At 31.6% G+C, this 21,714-nt stretch overlaps 3 protein-coding genes across 7 annotated transcripts; all 3 read right to left on the minus strand.

Annotated features, from left to right (window-relative positions):
• Positions 1–229: 229 nt before the first annotated feature.
• On the minus strand, positions 230–7,948 carry LOC113867258 (SNF1-related protein kinase catalytic subunit alpha KIN10-like). 2 transcript variants are annotated; one of them, XM_027502446.1, is made up of 11 exons: positions 7,820–7,948; positions 5,516–5,717; positions 5,005–5,189; positions 4,743–4,925; positions 4,479–4,610; positions 3,287–3,472; positions 2,670–2,759; positions 2,517–2,600; positions 1,802–1,942; positions 1,192–1,431; positions 230–819 (listed from the first exon to the last, which is right to left on the minus strand). In XM_027502446.1, the coding sequence occupies exons 2-11, from the start codon at positions 5,706–5,708 to the stop codon at positions 706–708; spliced, it is 1,548 nt and encodes a 515-aa protein (XP_027358247.1). In that variant the 5' UTR covers positions 5,709–5,717; positions 7,820–7,948; the 3' UTR covers positions 230–705. The 2 variants fall into 2 exon arrangements, with proteins under 2 accessions (XP_027358247.1, XP_027358246.1); XM_027502445.1 differs by having other exon boundaries at positions 231–819; positions 2,517–2,759; positions 7,820–7,933.
• Positions 7,949–10,642: 2,694 nt separating this feature from the next.
• On the minus strand, positions 10,643–15,210 carry LOC113867636 (protein IMPAIRED IN BABA-INDUCED STERILITY 1-like). Its single transcript, XM_027503040.1, has 8 exons — positions 14,878–15,210; positions 13,764–14,048; positions 12,814–13,131; positions 12,157–12,384; positions 11,838–11,935; positions 11,317–11,428; positions 10,875–11,228; positions 10,643–10,729 (listed from the first exon to the last, which is right to left on the minus strand). Exons 1-8 carry the CDS (start codon positions 15,208–15,210, stop codon positions 10,643–10,645), a joined length of 1,815 nt encoding a protein of 604 aa, XP_027358841.1.
• Positions 15,211–17,952: 2,742 nt separating this feature from the next.
• On the minus strand, positions 17,953–21,286 carry LOC113867597 (probable WRKY transcription factor 4). Of its 4 annotated transcripts, none has more exons than XM_027502994.1 (4): positions 20,857–21,224; positions 19,205–20,049; positions 18,843–19,001; positions 17,953–18,533 (listed from the first exon to the last, which is right to left on the minus strand). In XM_027502994.1, exons 2-4 carry the CDS (start codon positions 19,924–19,926, stop codon positions 18,383–18,385), a joined length of 1,032 nt encoding a protein of 343 aa, XP_027358795.1. In that variant the 5' UTR covers positions 19,927–20,049; positions 20,857–21,224; the 3' UTR covers positions 17,953–18,382. The 4 variants fall into 4 exon arrangements, with proteins under 4 accessions (XP_027358795.1, XP_027358793.1, XP_027358797.1 ...); XM_027502992.1 differs by having other exon boundaries at positions 17,963–18,533; positions 19,205–19,908; positions 20,857–21,286; XM_027502996.1 differs by having other exon boundaries at positions 17,963–18,533; positions 19,205–19,661; positions 20,857–21,208.
• Positions 21,287–21,714: the final 428 nt, after the last annotated feature.

The following is a 21,714-nucleotide window of genomic DNA, read 5'->3' on the forward strand; positions in this document are numbered from 1 at the left end:
TGGACGAATAACTCACTCTGAATTCCCAAACTAGCCTCAGGTCAATACTATTTTGTATTTAGTTCATTTCTAACATGTCTCAAGTCTCAACTGAAATGGAAATATAACTTGTCATGAAGGGAGAAAAGAGGGAAAGTGATGAGGAAAAGGATAATGGACAGCCCACCTTACACATCACATTGCAATACATAACACATGGATCAAACAGATTGATATCATACTGCCCGGAAAAAGAAAATACATAAACTATGACAGTTAAATAACATCCATACAAAAGCGGGGCAGTAATTTTGTGCCAGGGAAGCGGGGAGAAAATGCTAATCTGCAAACTCATGTTCATTGCAGCCTAAGCAAACAACCCCTCGGCTTCCTGATGACAGACATAAGCAGCCAATTACAACACTAGGTTCAATAACATAATAGCTGTGTTTGTTGGGGGAGGTCCCAGAGATTTCAAGGGATTGAGAAAATTCAATTCACCGTTAACAAGGAAGATCTAGTCAGACACCATGATTAAGGAAGCGATCACCATATTTAGAGGATTGCCTCAATCATAATCACCCATATAAAAAATTGGGGGTACACTAGGAAGTACAAACAGATAGATAAAATCCATACTGAAAGGGCACTTATATGTACAATGTAAAATTATTCACATGCACATAAGACACCTCTGGTCTCCCTTGCGCGCCTACGATCATTGCACTAGAGAACACGAAGCTGTGCAAGGAAAGCAGCACAAAGATCCAAGAAAAGAAACTGCGGGCCCTGGACCCTTTGAAGATCAAGCAGATATTTCTCCTCACGAGTTTTGTAAAGCTGTCAAAGAAATTAACACAAGTTTGAGAATGTTTCGGAAAAGAAAAAAACAGAACTACCCAATTATGAGAAAATAATTAGTCATACAGAGAATCTCATTCTCCAAATGTATGTAATATTAACGTACTGTCAAGTCACTACAATGAAAAGATTATTTGATTGGATGTACAAAGAACCAAAATTTAACATCAATGACTTAAAAATGTCTAATTGTCTAGTACCAATAGAAAAGGGAGAAGGGAGGTAAGGAAATAATCTGAAGACCCTTCAGCTGTGGCTCTTAAAATAATGAAAAAGGTACTACTAAGCCAGTAATTAAATACATCATTTAAATACAAGCACAAAATATAATACAGTTATCAGGATATTTACCTGCACTTCAAACTTGACCACATTGGACTTAGAAACAGCTTCGTTTTCAATAATACTGGAATCATTTCCAAAGTAATGATCAATATGCACAGAATTGTTGACCATTCCATCTTGATGACCAGGAATGCTAGCCACCCATCTGCACTTCATGTTATAGTGTCCAGTCTTCTTCCAACACACATTTAATTCTTGCAGAGCTTTCAGGACCTCAGTCATTATTTCCCGTGGTTGGGCTCGAGACTGTCACAAGTTAACAAACATAAACAACAGAGGCCTCAGTCATAAGTAACTATCAAAATAAGGACATCAAAACTTCAATATTTCTGATTGTAATGATTAATACAGACAACAATTTACAAACCAACAGATTATGTTTGCACACCCAGAGATAAAGTGAAGTACATAACACCTTCAAGCAATAAATTTGATGCCCCACTCACAAGAGAGATGGAACCAGTAAGACAATCAATCAACACCTAACAATTATTTTGTTAAATGGCAAGGAATCATCACAGGTGATGGTAGCATCAATTAAATATGTCAAGCAGAAAAATGTCTTGTTATTGTATCCAGTTCCGGTGAAACACAGCCAACAAGTAAAAAATTGCACCTGAAGCCCAAGGGCCCATTTTCTCTCAACAGGGAACTGTTGCCTCATTCCTACTCCTTGATAATCCATATACCCTCGACTGTGGTGCCCAACAATTGGCGAAGCAACTTCACTGGAATGGATACGGTTGAAACCAGAATCCTAAAAATTCACGTTATAAAATAAAACTAATAAGTGTATCCTGTTTTAAAAAGAGACAAAGAAATGTAGTATCAAGAATAGAAAACCTGCAATTTCATGGTAATAATTTACAAACTCCATAGAGAACTATGTTCAGGCCAGAAAGATAAATTCAATCACAATGTTAATCAAAAGTCATTGCTCTAATACAGCGTGTAACAAGCAATCTTGAGACTGCAGCAAATTCATGAGGCAATAATTTACAAGCAAACTAAAAATGTGCCTTATCAAATATTAGATAAATAAATGATTAAATCACTTCATTAAAGACAGACAAAATAACAAATGAAATCTTAAGCAATTAAAACTTGAGACAGGAAAATAATTAGGGTAAAAACTTAGTCTCCTCTTGTCATTCATAGGTACTTATAATTATAAATCTGTACAAACTAAATCCCTTGATTATAGGGATTGACTAAGTAATTATAGTAGAATCCTAATTATATTATTTACATAATCAATCAGATTTCTATATAAAAGGAAAGAAGGTAACTATATCAATAATGGAAATACAAATATTCTCAGCAAAACTCACCAATGTCTCTTGAAACTCAGCTCCAAGATAGCCAGTAGAAACACGAAACCGGTTGTCCAATAATAAATAGTATGTAACAGTACCCTGAAATACATAGATGGTAATAAGTGATAATATGACAGTTAAATAAGGTGAAAATGAAGGGTTACAAACCTCATTTTGCATCCTGTTGCGAAGAGATTCAACCAATTCATTCCTGTCAAATCCCATATTAACCACTTCCTGAAGAATCTCCTCATCAATCTACAAAACCACGATATTAGTTTCTTTTTTTTTTTTAGAATTAATAATAGCACATCAAGTAACAAACATCATGTCATATGCAATGTGTGGAAAAGCAGACACAAACCTATTGAAAAAAATCTAGTATGCCACAGAAATGCAAAACAAAACCAGAACTGTAAAGATGTATGGCCTGAAAAGAATGCTTAAAAACAAGCACTTTGACATCAAAACAGTACTTTTAGACAACAAAAAGCCAGTAGACTAATTTCATCAACCAAGAATTTACAGAAGGTAAGTGAAATTGAAAAATCTAACGAAATCTTTGGCCATGGGTTATATGGTTCAGCATTCAGCAAATGCCTAATTTTATTCTCACCTCCAATACCACAGAAAGAATGTGACTCTGCAACTAATAACAGCATAGTTCCAAAACATTGGCAAAAGACATACAGCTTTTTCCACAAGTTTTGGTAAGTGGAAATCATATAGAATGTTAAATATTACAAAAAAAATAAAAAATCACTAAAAACAAGTAAAAACCCAACCTTTTTGGCTTGTTGTATTGTATCTGGCGGTGGCACTGCTAAATAACGTGGCAGACGAACTTGGAACCATGGGTGCTGGCGTATCTCAGGTATGGTCATCCTCTTCATGGGATCCACCACCAGCATCCTTGGAATTAAATCTCTAGCACCAAGTGATAGATGACTAGGAAGAGTGTATATCCCACCCTATAAGAGATAATAAGCAGAGAGGTAACTTCAGAAGCAAAAGGAAATCTCTTCACAGATAACATCATTGAATGGATATATGATTGGCAAATCCAAAGTCAACAAAATCACACTTTAACGTGTACGATTGGACTACTTACATTCTGAAATCACCAGAGCAATCTAGATCATGTGCCATAACATAGAAAGATGGGCATCATGAGAACATAGCAGGAATGAATGCAAAAAATAAGATGAGTGGGATGATAAAAAGGTCACAGTCCAGTTAGGTTGAGGAAAGCAGGAAAACTTCAAAATATTTCATAATTTTTTCCTCCCTACAGTTCCTACTGCCTTGTCTTGAGGCATGACAAGATGATGCTCAAGACAACCCTTTCCTGTTTCCTCTCTAATGTCCCTGTGACCAATATTCACAGGCCATAAGCAAGTGCTCAATGGCACTTTCCTTTCTACCTGTTGTGACTTAGATGAATACATGATTCAATGCATTATTATTGATAATGGGAATAGTAATTGGAATAACTAGCCCCTCTCCCTACTAGCCTCGTGTATTGTTTATTAAATTATTTATTTTTGCCATCTTCATCTCATTGTTATTGAATTAAACAGAGTAATATATTTCATCTTTTAGAAGCATTAAGCATTTTGTACTCTTGCAAGTTAATAATGGTTTGTTTAGGATTTTAATGGTATTTTACTGATATGATGAGTAACCTTTCAGGCATAGCTGTTTTACTTAAAACCAACTTTGTCTTTGCAACCAGGAAGGAGCACCATTAACCTTCATTTAAACAAAGACATCTAAAGAAGATAAATATGGACCTACAAAGTATTGGGCCTTTTTGGCTTAATCATAACTCTCCTTAAGCACAAGGACAGTGCCAAGCTAAAAACCAGTTAAGAAAAATAATTTGACATGACATTGATCGGTAGTATGAATATTAGTCCTGTCAAGCCCAGAAAAAAAATTGAAAAATAACAATAATTAAATTGATAAAAAAAAAACCTTTATTTTTTTGAAGAGATTGGGAATGTTTTCATCATCAAAAGGAAGAGTGCCGCAGAGAAGAGCATATAAAATTACACCACAACTCCAGACATCTACTTCAGGTCCAGCATACAATTTCCCAGAGATAACCTGTGAAAAAAAGAGTTTTGAAGTGTTTAATCATGATACATGTCACACGAGGTAAATATAAATTCTCATAAGTATTAAATAATAATAATAATAATAATAACTTAACCCTTTACAATTCAATTATTTACAAACCTCTGGAGCAGCATAGTTAGGGCTTCCACAACTTGTCTTAAGAAAGTGACCATCGCGCATAATGTTGCTCAAGCCAAAATCAGCAATCTTGATATTAAATTTAGAGTCCAAAAGTAAATTTTCAGGTTTCAGATCCCTATGAACCACCATATTCCTGTGACAGTACTCCACACCAGAGATTATCTGCTTCCATAACATAAGTTAGATTAAATAACCTGTGACAAGCATAAGTTCCTGAAGTACACAATATTACAAATTATACCTGCTGAAAAAAATGGCGGGCCTCATCCTCTTGCAATCTACCCTTTTCTACAATGTAATCAAAGAGCTCTCCTGATTTCACATACTCCATGACAACATATATGTCTGTTGGGGTTTCCACAACCTCATAAAGTCGTATAATATGATGATGCATGAACAATCTTAAAATTTTTATTTCTCTTCTCACTGCAATAAATTGAAGAACAAAATATAACTCAATAAGCATATTTAGCCAACCAAAACCTAGTGGTAGCAAACATGCAAAATTTGAAAACCATAGCTGTAGCAATTCAGCTATCAATCAACAAACTCCATATATGCAACAATTTGAAGAAACAAGTATTATAAGCATATATAACCAACCAAGACTTACTGGTAGCAAACACACAGAATTTGTAAACCATACACACAAAAAAGTTATACTGAAAAAATTTGTAAAACTGAAAACAATGACAATCAAGTCCCACAAATAGATAAACAGTAAAAATTATATGTATGCAAACAATACAGACCTTTTTCTTCCATTTCCATGTTTTTTATCTTATGACGGTTCAGGATCTTTATGGCAACTTTATGACCAGTCAATACATGCTCTGCAATTTTGACCTTGCCAAAGGACCCAATGCCAAGTGTTTTTCCCATCTTATAATTTGGTAGATACATGTCCACACTTCCACCGCCACCACGGCCAGTTGATCTGTCCATTTTTACAATCTAGAGGCAAATACAGAAAAAAAAGATGAAAAATCAGATACATAAAAGCATATAAACCTAGACACAAATGAAAAATAGATCGAAGCCTTCATCACATATAAGAAGAAACATAAACAAAAATAATGAGATCATATGCAAAATGGTCAAAAAATGCCAAAGGTATTTGTAACAATTGCACAAATTTAATTGGCATCCCAAGCACAAATTTGCAGTGAGTTCAAAATCACATCCTCACCGGGGTTATGGGGGGTTCAAGGATGTGGGTTATTTGCCAATTGACATCCATACTGACAGGGTTAAAAAAGTGCATCCATGCAATATGAAGTCTTGATAAACAATAATCAAAACTTATGCGCACTATTAATATTGAATACCAACAGATGAGATGAGTGTCCAAGACCTTATATGGTGCATGGAGTCCAAGCAATCAGAATCACATTATCAAACGCCATTAAAGTTGAGAACAAATATTGTCTCACTTAATATTGCAATTAATGAAAAGATTTAACAAAAATTTCAGTCCCTGTAGTTTCCCGGCTTTTTTGTTCCTGTTGTTCTTTTTTAAAATAAATACCCACGGATTTTATTAATTTAGGTTTTGGTCCTTACATTAACATATTAGTTACTATAATTTCCATCCATTTGGGCTTTAGATTAAGGAATTAGATTTTTGGATATTATTAAGTTATTAGTTACAATATTTTCCACCAATTTGAGCTAATAACATTAAGGTATTACTTCTTTTTGGATATCAGTCCAGATAGATTTTACTATTTAAGGTATTGATCCCTGCTTTCTATCAAGGATTAGTCCCTGTTAATGTATTGATCCCTCATGGATCAAAACCCAAATTTATGTAGGGAGTAGGGACTAAATCTTATTTAACATTTTAGTCCCCATTGTTTGTACTCATTAAGGAGCAGGTCTCATTTTTTCATGAAGGGATAGGTACCTATGATTTCTGCATATTACAGTAGTTGACCCTATTTTATCAAAAACCAAAATGAGTAAAATTATTCAAATGTGTGGAATATCCCAAAAACAAAAACAAAATGTAAGAACCAAAATCTAAAAGGATGCGAACTATAAGATTAAAATCATTTAAAATTTTGAACCTAAAGACAATAATCCTGACTAACTGTGTCTTAATGAGAAACACAAGTTTCTTTCCCCGTAAATAGACAGAACCCAACAATATATAAACTAACAATACAATTACCGAGCTGAGACGGAACACTGAAGGTGAAAGAGTTGCAAAACTATTACATCTTCAAATTCCTTTATTTTTTGTCAATATTGTACACGAGCCCACATTCCTATAGATGAATGAATATCAGTGTCATGAAAGCCACTGAAAGGCACGCTACTTAAAGCATTGAGGCAAGGCATCAGCACCGTTTTAAGGTGCCCTGCCCTTGCAATGAAGTGTATGACTCTTAACAGCTTAGACATACGTTTCCAGTACAGGTAAGGCACGTGCCTTTAGCCATGATTACCTCCTTTCCAATATAATGGTCATTTCGAATTTTTGCACATGGATTAAGAAAGTCATTAAATATTTTCAATTTGAAGAAAATTTCAGTTTAGTTGACAATATTACCCTCTCATTTTATTAATGCTCTCTCTCATTCTGAGTATAATACCAATAAACAAGGATAAAGTTGGAAATACAAGTAGTTAACGTTTCACAAAGCTCACACCTAATATACCTCAATGCCTCTCCACAGTTCCACCACATATAACAATCTCTTCCTCAATTGTTCTACACTAACATAAATCGATGTAAAATGTGTCAATCTACCACACCCTAACTTTCCTATTTTCCATACATTCTCAATAATAACAAACAAAAGTTTTTTAAAAAAACTGGCGCTAAATAATAAATTAAATACGCACTTAAAAACAAAATTCTGAAAATCATATAAGAAGTTAAAGTTGAATAAATTAAACAAGAAACAGTAATTGAAAAATAAGAATGATAATAATGCTGTTGTTTAGGTGGTTAACGGGAACAGAACAGAAACGATTGAACGAAATCGAGATCCGAAAAGCAGAGAAAGAAAAGAATGCAGAAAAGGGGAATGAAGAGAGAGAAAGGTCACCGTAGCGAAGGGGTTAGAGCGGTGGATTGAGAAAGACGATGGAAGAGAGAGCAATGAGCATAGTTCGTTGTTGCTATGATTACATTTACGCTAATAAGATGCTGGGTTTCCCTTCTTTCCCTTTGCCACGCAATGCCTCTGCTTTGTCTCTTTCCTTATTTGCCATTTTTTAATATTTTGATTAAAAAATTAATGATTAAGAATGTAATAACTTCAAAGTTAACACGTTTGATTGTGTCTTATTATAATTTCAAATTGATAATATTTTAATTATTGGTTATAACTATTCCTCATACTCAAAAGTTTGCCTTTGAATCTTTGAAAAAAAAAAAGGAACTGTTGTTTGTTTAATTTTTTTTAGAACATAAATATTTTTTTATTTAATTAATTCTCTTTGAATTAAGTAAGAATAATTAGAGACGATAATTTTTTAAAATATTTATTATAATTATATTTATTGTAACTTGAACTCAAAATTCTAAGTGAGAACAATTTTATTAATTAATTAACTTAAACTCAAGACTAAGTTAAAATAAAATAATTCTACTAAATAAGCTTTAAGTGTTTATAATTATAAATACTTAGCATATGTTTGATTTCTCTTTTAAAAAGAGTTTTTTTTATTTTTTTTAAATATAATATAAATTCTTACTTTTTTATTATTATTGTTCTTCTTAAAATTTTAAATTCTAATGCACCGTTTGTGCAAAGAAAAATTTTTTAATCATGAGAATTACGTTAAAAAATGATATTTTAATGAAATAAAATTAAAATATGAAAGATTAAATAAGTTATTAAAATATAAAAATAGAGTGATCTCGTTTTATATAAAAAGAAAAGAAGATAATTATTATTTTAAATTTTTACACATAAATTAATAAAGTCATTAAATATTTTTAATTTGAAAAAAATGTAAGTTTATTGATTATATTATCCTCTCATTGTATTATAAAAGATAATTTCTCTTGTTTTATATAAGAAATAAATACAAATAAATATAAATTTTATTTTCTTCTCAAATTGAGAAGGAAAACAAATCTTCTTAAATTGAGATGAAAAAGAGAGAGCTCTTGAATATAGAGTTTATGACTTTAATCTTCTAAAAAATTGTTTAATTTTTTTTTATATTTTTCAACAAAGTTTTTAAAAGAATAAATATTTATTTTCTTCTCATTTATCTAACCAAATAAAAAGAGAGAAACGAACATTTATTTTTCTTCTTTTTCTCCTCTTATTAAATAATATAAAAACTAATAAAAAAATATAAAAAAACTCTTTGTCTTTTTTTTCTTATTTACTTTTTTATTTTATTATTCACCGGTTTCTTCTCTTAAAACCAAAGAAAGGAAAATAGGAGGTTTTTGTGTTTTTATCTTCTTAATGCCACAGCCAAATTTTCCACACTTTGTTTAGAATTTTCCTATTTTAACAAGTATTTGTTATAATTTAATTTCTTTCTTGCTTGCTTAAAAAAGTTAGAGAACAAAATATACTTCTTATTTTGGGGTATTATATATTATTTTTTAATATATAAAATATATTTATTAGCATTTCTCTTTTATCAACATTTAGACATGAAGTTATAAGGCTGGTTTACTTAGACGTTAGGGGACCTATAATCAATTTCTTAATTTTTGGATTATGAAAGAATCAATTCTTCCACTAAACCAATTAGGTCCTTAATGAATTATGAAGAAGTTTTTTATGCCCTGTGTTTCGTTTTCAAATAAATAAATCACTAAGGATCGTCAATGGTTTTAAAATAAGATCGTTTATTTTGTATTATAAAACATATATTACACTTTATGTCCAAAATAGCAAACATGTAAACAAAATGAGTATGGCATAACCCTTCGTTACTGTTGATATCATCCAAATAGATTTATCAAGAACACAAGATATGTCGGAAACTCAAAATATTTTCTTTTTGTGTATTTTTTTTCCTTTTTTAAATATCCTACAGAGAGAAAAATTGGCATGTACTAGGATAATGAAATTCCATGAGAAAAGAAACCACTCTTCAATTGTACCATCTTCCATTTTGGCATCATACATGTGTGGTCCTATATTTCAGTGTTAATCATGTTTATGATAAAAGGGTATGATAGTTAGCTCTTGTGATCTAAAGAGGGGAAGTGCCACCAAAATGTTAGGAGAGAGATCATGTGAGAAACTAAAATGGTTTAGATGCCACTAATAGAATCCAGCAATGGCCAGCATGTTTTGTTAGGCACCCTTGTAGTGGTGAGGATTACACCACTCCTGCAATCCTTGCATCAATTGTCTGTAAATAACAAATTGATTTGTAAGTACTCATTAGTAGTTCATTTGCAATGATGTTTAAACAACAATAACTTTTAATTTATTCTTGAAAGCTTCTAGCTTATGGATGCTTTTCAATCATAAATGTTTACTTTTAAGACTTTTGGTAAGAATTTTTAGCAAGAGGTGCTCTTGGAGTATTTAAATGTAAGATTTTTAAAAAAATATTAAAGTGTATAAATTAATTTTAACTTATGTAAGCAATTTAATTCATATTACCTCCTTGATTTATTTTATTTTATTTCTTTTATAAGTATTTGTTAAAAATTTCGCAGCACTAATCAAGTAATTCAACATTAGTGTAGAAATAAAAGAAAAATATAAGAGAGGCAAGTAATCTGCGTAGTCATTGGATTATATGTAAATATGTGCACAAAAGATTTGATGTGACCATGGCATATATAATAATTAAGGTCAATGAATCTAATGGTAACGTAGAAATAGGCGAAAGTTTTATTTCACAGAGCTTTTTGTATGTGAAAAACTCCCAAATATAAAATATCATTTACCTCTTCCAAATCTTGATTTACGAACAGCACGCCGCATGCCATTTTCATTCCAATATGCACCTTGTTCTTCTCTTTTGCCCTATAAATTTTTTTGGTAAAGAAAACAAGATGTAACTTTGATACAAATAGAATGTATATACAAGCATTTTAGATACCCTTATGGTTTTGTATGTTGAAGTGATCTAAAGCATTTGTCTACTGTCACTTGAGGATTTCATATTTACCTGAGTAATTATCAGTTCTGCAGGATCAAAGTCCATGGTTACCCTTTGTTTGGTTAAGTCATATGTGCCTCTTGCAAAGTTTGGATCCAGTGCACTAATTTTGCTTTTTGATCCATCTGATAGTGTGGATGATGCATCTTGTTTTCTCCTTTTGGTCCATGTAAAGGCATCATTAGATCCTGGGATGACTTGTATTGGTACACTATAGCCATTACCATCAGCAACAGTCACCAATTGGGAAACCTCTGACATAGCATCCAATGAAGGCTTTGTTTGCTCTTTGTGAATAGCTCCTCCTTTGCCCTTTGTAAGATGTGCTTTAACATCATCTCTACTAACATTTTGAGAAATGTTCTGAATGTCCTTAACAAAGAAGGTAAGATAAGTATGTAAAAATGTTGTGATCTTCAAGTAATGTAGCATTCCAATGAAAAATGATTACCTCTTTTGAAGTATATTTGCCGAAATTGTTTGGCTCTTGCAAAACTTTACTTACTCTTCTTTGTTGCCTTCTTGATGTTGCAGCCTCTCTCATTTTACCTCCAGTCTTTTTCCTGAGAGTAGGAAATGAAGTGCACAATTTTATAGAAAGCCAAAATAAGGTACACTATCCACTTTAAATAACTTGTTTGGTTTAGATACCCAAATCTAGACCTGATTAATGGTTTAACTAAGCATTCAAAACCTGAAGGAAGTTATGAATATAGATAAGAAGGAATAAGCAAAATTTCCACTCTCATTTTTTATGCCATGTTTAGATCAACCTATAAGTTTTAGTCCATAAACACAACCATGTAACAATAAAAAGCAGACTCAGGAATAGAACTCAAAAGGGCAACCAAGTACACAGGGCTAGGTGGCTTCTAGGGAGATAGATGTAACAAGGTAGGAGAAAAATTCAATGTCATAAACAAATACCTCCTTGCCAATTTCTTTATGAATAAGAAGTATCATAATAATTACCTGGCTGAATCTTCCATATTTTTGACATCCATTTCTTTGCTAGGAGGATACTTTGGCAGGGTTGATGGATTACAAGCATATGGCTTGGAGCTGAAATACTATTGAAGGGTATGCCATGACAATAAAATCAGAAAATCAAACTCAAGTATACACAATTGGACAACATAAAGCAAACATCATAACAAATTAACATCTTTAGAGTAACAATTATGAAATATGTTCATATAACACTAATTCTATGCCATAATATAGGATCATAAATAAAATTCTTCTAAAAATGAAGGATATCTACTTATAAACAAAATTCAATGGAATTTACCTCGGACATTAGAGCAGAGGAGGCCGTCCCTCGGTTGTTTGGGTCAATGGACAGTATAGTTTCAAGTAGATTTACAGCAGTAGCAGGAAAATCTATACACTTCTCTCGAAGAGAGCTTTCATAATTAGCTTGAGGCTTAAACATTGTTGCATGAGGAAGTTTACTCTTTTTCCAGAACTCATCAGGTGGAGAACCACACAGCTTAAAAATTTTGTGTAATTGTTCAACCTGTAGACTCAAGAAGAAAATCATACATAATGTTAAACAGCAAAAGAGAATTTGAGAATTAGTGTCAAGAATGAATTGGTGCATGATTTGTGTTGTTGTCTTAGTTCTTAGTCATCTTAACTTCAATATATGCTTTTCTAGTCAATTAACATCACCTTCAAGCTAAGCACAAGAGTTTATTTCATTATTTCTCGGCCAACATTTTCTAACTGATTGCGACATGCATGTATATCCTCATTTTTAAAAAGAACAAAACACAGATTAAGGTGCATTTGGGTAAACAGCTCAAGTATGCGCTTATGCAATAAGTTATTGTTACATGAGAACTTATGCCAAAAAATTTATCAAAAAACTATTAGAATAAACTAAAAAGAGCTTATGATAATCGTGGATATTTTCATAAGCTCAAATGTTGGTTTTGAGGGTTACCTCAGTTCTCCCCTTAAGGACAGGCTTCCCAAGAAAAAGCTCTGCAAATACACACCCTACACTCCACAGATCCACTGATACTCCATAGTTGGTTGATCCCATCAAGAGCTCAGGAGGACGATACCACAGAGTCACAACACGACTTGTCAAAGGATGCTTGTTATTTGTGCTAATTGTATTTGCTAATCCAAAATCTCCTATCTTGAGAATACCTTCATTGTTCAGTAAGATATTTGATACTTTGATGTCACGATGCATAATGCCACGGACATGACAATGCTCAAGTCCACTTAATAGCTGCCTCATGTAACATTTTATCTGTGGAGGGAAAACAATAATCAATCATGTAACGTCAAATGTATAAAACTGGCCTGAACACCCAAAATGTAACAAATAAGAAACTAGAGTAAAGGCTTAAATATGTATTTTGTTCCTATATTCTCACAACTTTTTAGTTTTAGTCCTTCCAAACTTTTTTCTTTTTTTTGGTTTTAAGTTCCTAGTTTTTCTAAATTAATCACTTTTGATTCAAACCATAATGCCACATTAGCAAGAAAGATTCAAACCAAAAGCTAACATAATATAGAAATTTTTAAAAATAGAATAACAAAAACTAAAAGAAGAATATTAACAACACACTTCTAATTATTAGTTAAAATTTATTAAAAACTATAAAAATATGAGAAAAAAAAATTAATTTAGGATTGAGAAAGAGTAGTACTTGCATGATTTTTTTAAAAATTTTAACTAATAATTAGGAGTATGTTAGAGAATTCGTTACTAGCATTCTTCAAACTAAAAGCTCATAAAAACGTTCTTAAGCTTAAAATGAATAAACAGAGGAGCACAGAGTAAGTTTTGTAGCACATCTTCTATTTTGTCCAATATACCCATAGAATTTCATTCTTTAAAGATGCAAGCAGATTATCATAAATGAGATGCTAACAAACCTGTGATTCAGAGAACACAATATCAGGACGTGACACTAGGCCAGCAAGATCATGCTCCATGTATTCAAACACAAGATATATGCTATTTGAGAGGCGAGAAGTGATTATCCCTTCCAATTTCATGATGTTTGGATGATCAAGCCTACGTAAGATTGTTATTTCTCTTGCCATGAACCTGATGCTCTCAGGTTGGAAATTGTCAAAACGCACCTTCTTCAATGCAAATATCTTCCCTGTTTCAACTTCACGTGCTCGGAACACACTGCTGTATGTACCTTGTCCAATCTATAGAAATGTAAACATAGGAAAACATATCATAAATCCAAAATGGTAGACCAGATTATGAAAACATCACAAAGCAAATAGTACAGTTTCGTAACCATGCAATTAATTAATCATTGAAGATAATAACAGTGACATAAACTTCATTTCATTTGAAAACATTCACAGTTGGCTATTTCAAACCTTGGCCACCAATGCTATAAGTGAGGCACCAATTTTCCTAATAGCTCCAGAAAGTTACAATACACAGCTGATGAGTACATATTATTCAAAAGTAATTAATCTATTTAAGGTTAAACCATATATTATCATCATTTATATCAATTTCAAAACGACAAATCATTAAAAAAAGGGAGAAGAGAAACAAAAATGGACTTTTTGAATGGGCAATGCAATACAAATGAACAAAAATGTGTAGTACATTAAGTGTTTTTCTTTATGCCAATTAAAATTGAAGTTTTATTTCTTTGTTTCGTGAACGGAGTTAACAAAATCAAGGGTTGAAATTAAGAGTTAGCACAATTTCAAATGCTCATTAAATGGTAGGAGATTTTTTTTTTTTTTACACTTCTAAAATCGATGTTAATGAAAATAAATAGGCTCTAACTTTGACCCAACATTTATTACATTAATCGTTAAGATGAAATTTTAACATGTCATAAGCACTAAGCAAAAACGTGTGTGATACTTGAATAACGTTTTTAAATATCTAGATTATATTTTTCAACTATCACACTTATTTATTTATTTTCATACGACACAAGAACCTTAAAATGTGGGGCCCATGAAAATCTTGATGAAACATTTCCTCATTCCTAGGTAGCAAAAGTACCTTTTCTAACTTCTGAAAAGAATCAGCTTTGAGTGGGACCCATCCTTGAACGGCTTCAGCAGCAGCAGCAGTGAGCCAAGGAGGCCAACCAGCAGCATTCTGTTCAGCCTCCAGATACCTATGGGGCACCCCAATTCTGAAGCTTAAAGACCCATTACTCTTTTTAGAACCATTCTTCTTCAACTTAATGTTCCTATCATCCCCTGTCCCTGTTCTATGTTCAGAACCCACAAACCCCTTGGAGGAAGCAGTAAGAGAAACGGCAAGGTCACCTTTCACCGGCGACGGAGAACGAGCTCTGGTAACCACATTCTTCGAGTTAATGCAACCCATTTGAGGAAAATGGATGATGGTGATTGTAGGGGAGGTTTTCCCCCTACATCAGCACCCTCCAATGCGGTTGCTGCTCCCAGAACAAGGGGATTCAGAAGAGAGCGAAATGAGCAGAAGCCATAAACAAGGGCATTTGGAATTGCACGAAAAATGCTAGCTTTGTTCTGAAACAGAACAACCCCTCCCCTGTTTTTCTCTCTCCTCCCCTGTTTTTCTCCTTTAAGTCTCTTTCTCTGCGTGCATTTCGATCCAACCCTTTTGCGTTTTTCCCAAATGGGTGTGCGAGATCCTCGGAGAATTGGGGGGTGGAGGATTTTCAAATGCTAAAGAGAAGGAACAGAAATTCGTGGGTCCAAATTGGGTCACGTCTTTTTCTTTTCTTTTTTTGGCGAAAATAAAAGAAATAGCTTGATGTGACATTTTGGATCATGTTTTCCTATGTTAGTTAACTTCATGCTTTGGTTGGACATACAGAGGAACAATGAGAGAGACAGAGAGGGGTGTGATCTATGACTCTCTGCTATGCAATGGTGGCAGTTGTTGTAGCCAACCACCCAACCAACGGTTCCACTTGAAGCAGAGCAAAGTGGAATTCAGGATTGGAATTTGACACTTAGTTTCATTTTTAGTTAAGTTGTTGATGTAATTATTGGCCAATTCTCTTTTGTAACCTACCATGTCAAGCTTCTAATTTGCATAATTGGATATAACTAACATTTTACCATTGAGTAATATTATTCTTTTTTCTAGGATTATATGTATTGTTTTGAGAAAGTAATCTTATTTGAGTTGAATATCATGGGATTAATTATTTATATACACATTATATGTATTTCAAGACTTCATTTTAAAAAGTTAGATATATATTGTCGAATTAATCTTTTGTTAGTTATTGAGTGATGCTATTTGATGTGCTATTGGTTAGCAGAAGAACTCCATGACACAAAAGCTGATGGAAAAAGTTAAAATATATTTTTAATCAATAATAATGTGGTGTTTTTTAATATTTTTTATTACTTATTTTAATTATTTAAAATTATAAAATTTATGGTTTAGGTTTTTATGAAATATAAATATATTAATTTTTAAAATATATACTAAAAAAATCATACTTAAGGACTAAAATAAAGAATATGCATTTAAAATATGAAAAAACATACTATATTTTAAGGAAAGAAAAAAACTTTTCTTTTGCCCCATTTTTTTACATAAGACAATATTCTTACTTTTCAACTATGGTTTTGCATCACTGCTAAGTCATATTATTCTATGCTAAAAGTACTTTAGAATTATTTAATAAGTTTTAGAAAAACTATTAATTTTTATAAAATATTTAAATTTTTATTTATACTAAGTATGATGTATTTTACATTATCATTACATCTTATTCAATCACATTTATAAAAATCATTAAAACTTTCTTTGAGACAAAAAAAATTTAAATGAAAAAAAAAAAACTTTTCATAACATGACTTCAACATTAATATGTGTGTGTGCGCGCGTGTGGTCTAATGGTATTTTATTTTAGGATAAAAAGTAATCTTATTTGAGACAAGACTTTATTTAAAAAAAATTAAATATATATATTATCAAATTTATCTCCATTATTCAGTGATACTAAATAGAAGAATTCTATGACACAAAAACAGAGAGAAAAGGTATAAATATATTTTTAATTAATAATATATGATATTTTTTATTTTTTTATTCTTTATTTTAATTTTTTTAAAATTATAAAACTTATAGTTTAGGTTTTATGAAATAAATATAAATATTATATATATATATATATATATATATATATTAATGTATATTAGTGTTCACCAATTTTTTACTGTTATTAAAAAATTCTTTAATAATTTTTTTATCTCTTTTCATATGACTCATTTTATTGCATACTTTTGTCTTCCTATCTTTATCCATGTTATAAATGATGCTACAAGGTGTTTAAATAGTATCATCATTTTTTTTGCTACAATGCTTTGCTATAGATGAAGTTTCTCCTAAAAAGAAAGATTAAAATCCTAATATTTTTTTTATGTGTGTAATATGTTTTGAAAATTTGTCATGTTTAATAAAACAATCAGGCAACTTCATAGTGTTTCTAGTCAGATTGACAGAAAACGAAACAAAAAAAAAAGAGTTCTTCTTATAAATAACAACAAATAAAATATAAAAATTATTACACCTCAACTTCTAAAAACAAAACCAAATCTAACCTTCCTCGTTTGAATACTAAAGTATATTATCTCACTCATAAAAAAAATCTATAAAAATATATTAATATACATCTCTTAACATTAACTTAAAGAAGAATAAAAGAAATTTATACATATTAATATACATCACATCAAATATTAACTTTTTCTCGTAAATTATAAAATTTATACATATGACATAATATTATTAGTTGAAATCACATGGTACAGGAAACAAATCACTTCTGATTTGCATGGGAATTGGACCTTGAGTTCTATTTTTCTTAAACAAAAATATAGAATTTTGATTTTACACTGCCAGTGAGCTCTCCACTACATCTCCTCTCTCAATCTTTACCTCCTCCATTTTTACCTCACTTTGCAACTCTCCCTCCGACAATGTGTTAATTTTGCAAAAATTTTAGTTTTAGCTTAAGTAAAAATTTTCCAGTTCCTGTATGAATTAGAGGGATTCAGATTCCATGGTTAAAGACTACACAAATTTTTTTCACCCTTACAATAACGAAACACTAAACAAAACTAAAAACAATTTGGTAGCTAGTAAATTATAACTATAACTAAATTCATAGTTTAGTTAAAAAATTAAAATGATCTTCACACCTGTTAACAACTTACACAAACAATTTAAAAATTTACATTGGCAAAAGAAAGTTACATACAGAAAGGCTACAAAACAATACACATGTACTGAATAGAAATTTTGATAACTAATATTGCTTGCCACCACATACCACATACCAAATTTACCATAAAGAAAAGTCTTGTGGTACTAATGTAAAAAGTGAGCAACCATGTATTATGATAACTATGATTTATACTATGATTTGCTCTTCTTTTAAGCGCAAATATGCCAATCTTTGGTCATTATTTCCAAAATCCATATCTTTAAGCAAAGGATTTTTAAGGGCACTACTTTATGTGGCTTTAAAGGCATTGAATTGCTAGCGGCAATATTAATATTGTGGCTGCTGTACGTTTCTAGCAGCAGGCACATCATGATTATGCTTTCCTTCATAGGTAGTTATCACCGCTTTGGGATCCATTGAAGCTCTCTCAACATGCTTTCGCACATTGCATCCTGCACTTGTGCATTTGTAATAACTCCTGTTCATACAAATTGATCATAGGCCAAATTATAACATTAGAGAGCAAAAAACAAAAAAGTAATAAATGGAAAGTTTTATGGGAATATGCACTGCTTTTTATAGCAATTGAAAATTGGCTGAATAAATAAGGATCATTGAATGTTTGAATTTGAAGTTTGATCAACTTCATAGCTACTACTATTGATTTACTTCAATCACACAATGCAATTATTTAAACTTCATATATGCATTTCTTTACATACACGTTTTTCTTTCTATTTTTAAGAAAATATGAAGCCTAGTACAAAAGAATACACACAGTGATCACCTTGGATGAGGATTACCCTTTACCATTTTCTGCCCATACTTGCGCCACCTGTACCCATCATCCAAAATATCAACTTCACTTCTTGTTTGCACAATGATTTTGGGTTCTGTGATAGTCTTGTGAGGCACAGGAGCTTTAGAAACCCCAATATCAGTGTTCCTGAAACACACAACTTCAGCTTATACTATAAAAATAAAATAAAATATTAAAGTCAACTTTTAGGATCCATTTTAAATAACTCAAAGTAATATACTTTAATTAAAAAAAAACATTTAGTACATTGAAAACAAAAAAGTTTAATATATATTTTTTCAAACAAAGTTTACTACTTTTAGACGAACAAAATGAAACAATGAAAATACCTTCTCTTAGGATTTGGTTCACTGTAATCTCCTTCTTCCCTAATGTCTACATCACCCATGTCCTCATTGTCACTAGGAGCCCTTTGATTGAAGTCCTGATTCTGATCACTCTCAAGAACAAAACAATCACCCAACTCTTCACCACCTAACTTGTTTGAATTTCCAACCCAAAAAGCTTGATGTGTGTTTAACTTTGACTCAGACTTGGCATGATGGATGCATGTATTTTCATTTGAGTTAACTTTTACGCGCCTATGTGCATGAGGCTTTGCATGGTTATGTTGCCCTTTATAGATGATTTCAATGATGTGACCATCAGAGGCACGCTCAACCTTTTTCTTCACATAACAATTCACATGTGTGCATTTGTAGTAGCTCCTTGGAAATTCACTACCCTTAACTTGTTTTTGCCCGTACTTTCGCCAATTGTAGCCATCATTTGAAGGTTTATCAGTAGCTAGGGAAGAAAGCATTTGATATTTCTTATTAGCATGAGATATATTCTCTGATGGTGCCACTTTCTGCTTTGAATTGGCATCATTCAGAGTAAAAGATGAATGTTGTGTCAATGGTTCATCATTGGAAGTTGTTACTATTGTGGGCTTATGATAATTGGCTGGCATTTGCATATTTAATTGTGCTATGACAGCTTGCACTGTTACATGTGCTAATAAAGCCTGTTGGTGGGATATTCCGAAGGGACTCTGTACATATATTTGCATGAAGATATAATAAGAACTTCACATTTGTATTGTATATTCGTTGTCATCAAGGCGAAAAGATCATATTGTATGGCATATGTTGTAATGCCATGCATGATCCTGCACTTTCATCCTCTTACAATACTATAAAGTCCAATCATCAATATCAGATTATAAATACTTAATAACTTTATGTCGAAAAGGTATTAAATTAAATGGAATGAATTTTAGGGTTTATTTGCCTTTTTATTTCAATTGATAGGTTTTTAGTGATAATTACAAAAATGTCACTTTATTGTTATCACTTTATTTTTTATTTGCACTTTTTTTTTCTCAGTTTTTTTTTTCTAAAGATCAAACCAGACAAAATTATCTCTATGGAGAATCAAGGTAACGCAACCAAAAATCCATTGCTGCAATGTGCATATTATGTTTTGAAAGATTTGATGTTGATTTTTATTGTTTTCACTCATTTTGAATTTTATTTCCTATAATTTCTTTTTCTTAGAAATATATTCACACAATGTCTATAACTTTATGGATGGACCAATTCTTAGACATATGTTCACACAATGTCTAAAATATGAACCATTTATTACACAATCTTATTGATAAATTAAACTATAAGGACCAATTCTTTGTCAAAAATATGATGTTTGGATCGATGTCAAAATTCTAACCCGAAGTAAAAAGTTTAACAATGTATCTGTGGGAAATCAAATTACACTTGTATAATTTATACCAAGAATTATATTGTGTAATAAATTTTTATTAAAAAAATTTATTTTAAAATCAACAGTTAGATTAAAAGTTTTTATCATATAAATTATATATAGATCAATAAAAAAAATTTCAGAGAAATCACATGAAAGTATATGAATGGATAAAAATAAAATCATGCAACTCTTTCTCTATTACAATGATAAAAATGCTCTGAGTAGCACTATGTACCTGGGGCGAGCTGAGGAAGGAGGAAGGGTGTGGGGAAGAAGCAACCACCAAATCAATGAGTCTTCTCTGGTTGAGTTTGTGGAACCCATCACCATCACCATCAGCAAGAAGCTGAGAGAAGGAGGAGCACTCGTCGGAGAGAAAATTGGTCATGCCATGGGCATTGAACAATAGGATAAGAAATGTTCAATTACTATAAGAGATTCATATGTTGTTGCCTTTGCTTGTCTTGTTTGAATTAGTTTTAAACCTTTGAATGATTGTGTTGCATGCTAAGAAATGTTGCTAATTGCTATGCTAACTCTCTCAATGCCTTGTGTTGTGTTTGTGTTGAGTACAATGATATGATCTTAAAATAGCTTGAGTGTTGTTAACAAAGAGTTATTCGGAGGTAGAGAGAGGTTAATATGCAAGTGCAAGTATCCACGCTTGTTGCATATCTTGAATTCGAGATATTTGTTTAGTGACAAGTGAGTTTGAGGTTGGTGGTTTTCTGGTTGGGGAAATAAATTAACAACATTGACTTTGGCTTCATGCATGTATATTTCAATGGAATTGGGCAGCAATATCTCACTTTCAACCAAGTTGTCAAATTGCACTTATTCAGTATCATACCCACAAGTTATCTTTTTCATTTAATGATTAAAAATAAAAATCACTTGCCAAAATTATACCATGGTTGCAGCTGCTTTTTTCAGACAATTTTTTGAGAGAGATAAGGTTAGTTTTTCAAAAGAAATTTCTTATAAATCCAAAATCTTACGTAAGAAAAATTATTTATACCACTTGAATCAATTATTTGTTAATCAGTTATGGCTGCTATTTTTTCTTAATCTTTAATTCTTTGTCTGAAATGCT

This window comes from Abrus precatorius, unplaced genomic scaffold (assembly GCF_003935025.1).
Source record: "Abrus precatorius isolate BTA unplaced genomic scaffold, Abrus_2018 Scaffold5, whole genome shotgun sequence".
Lineage (NCBI taxonomy): Eukaryota > Viridiplantae > Streptophyta > Magnoliopsida > Fabales > Fabaceae > Abrus > Abrus precatorius.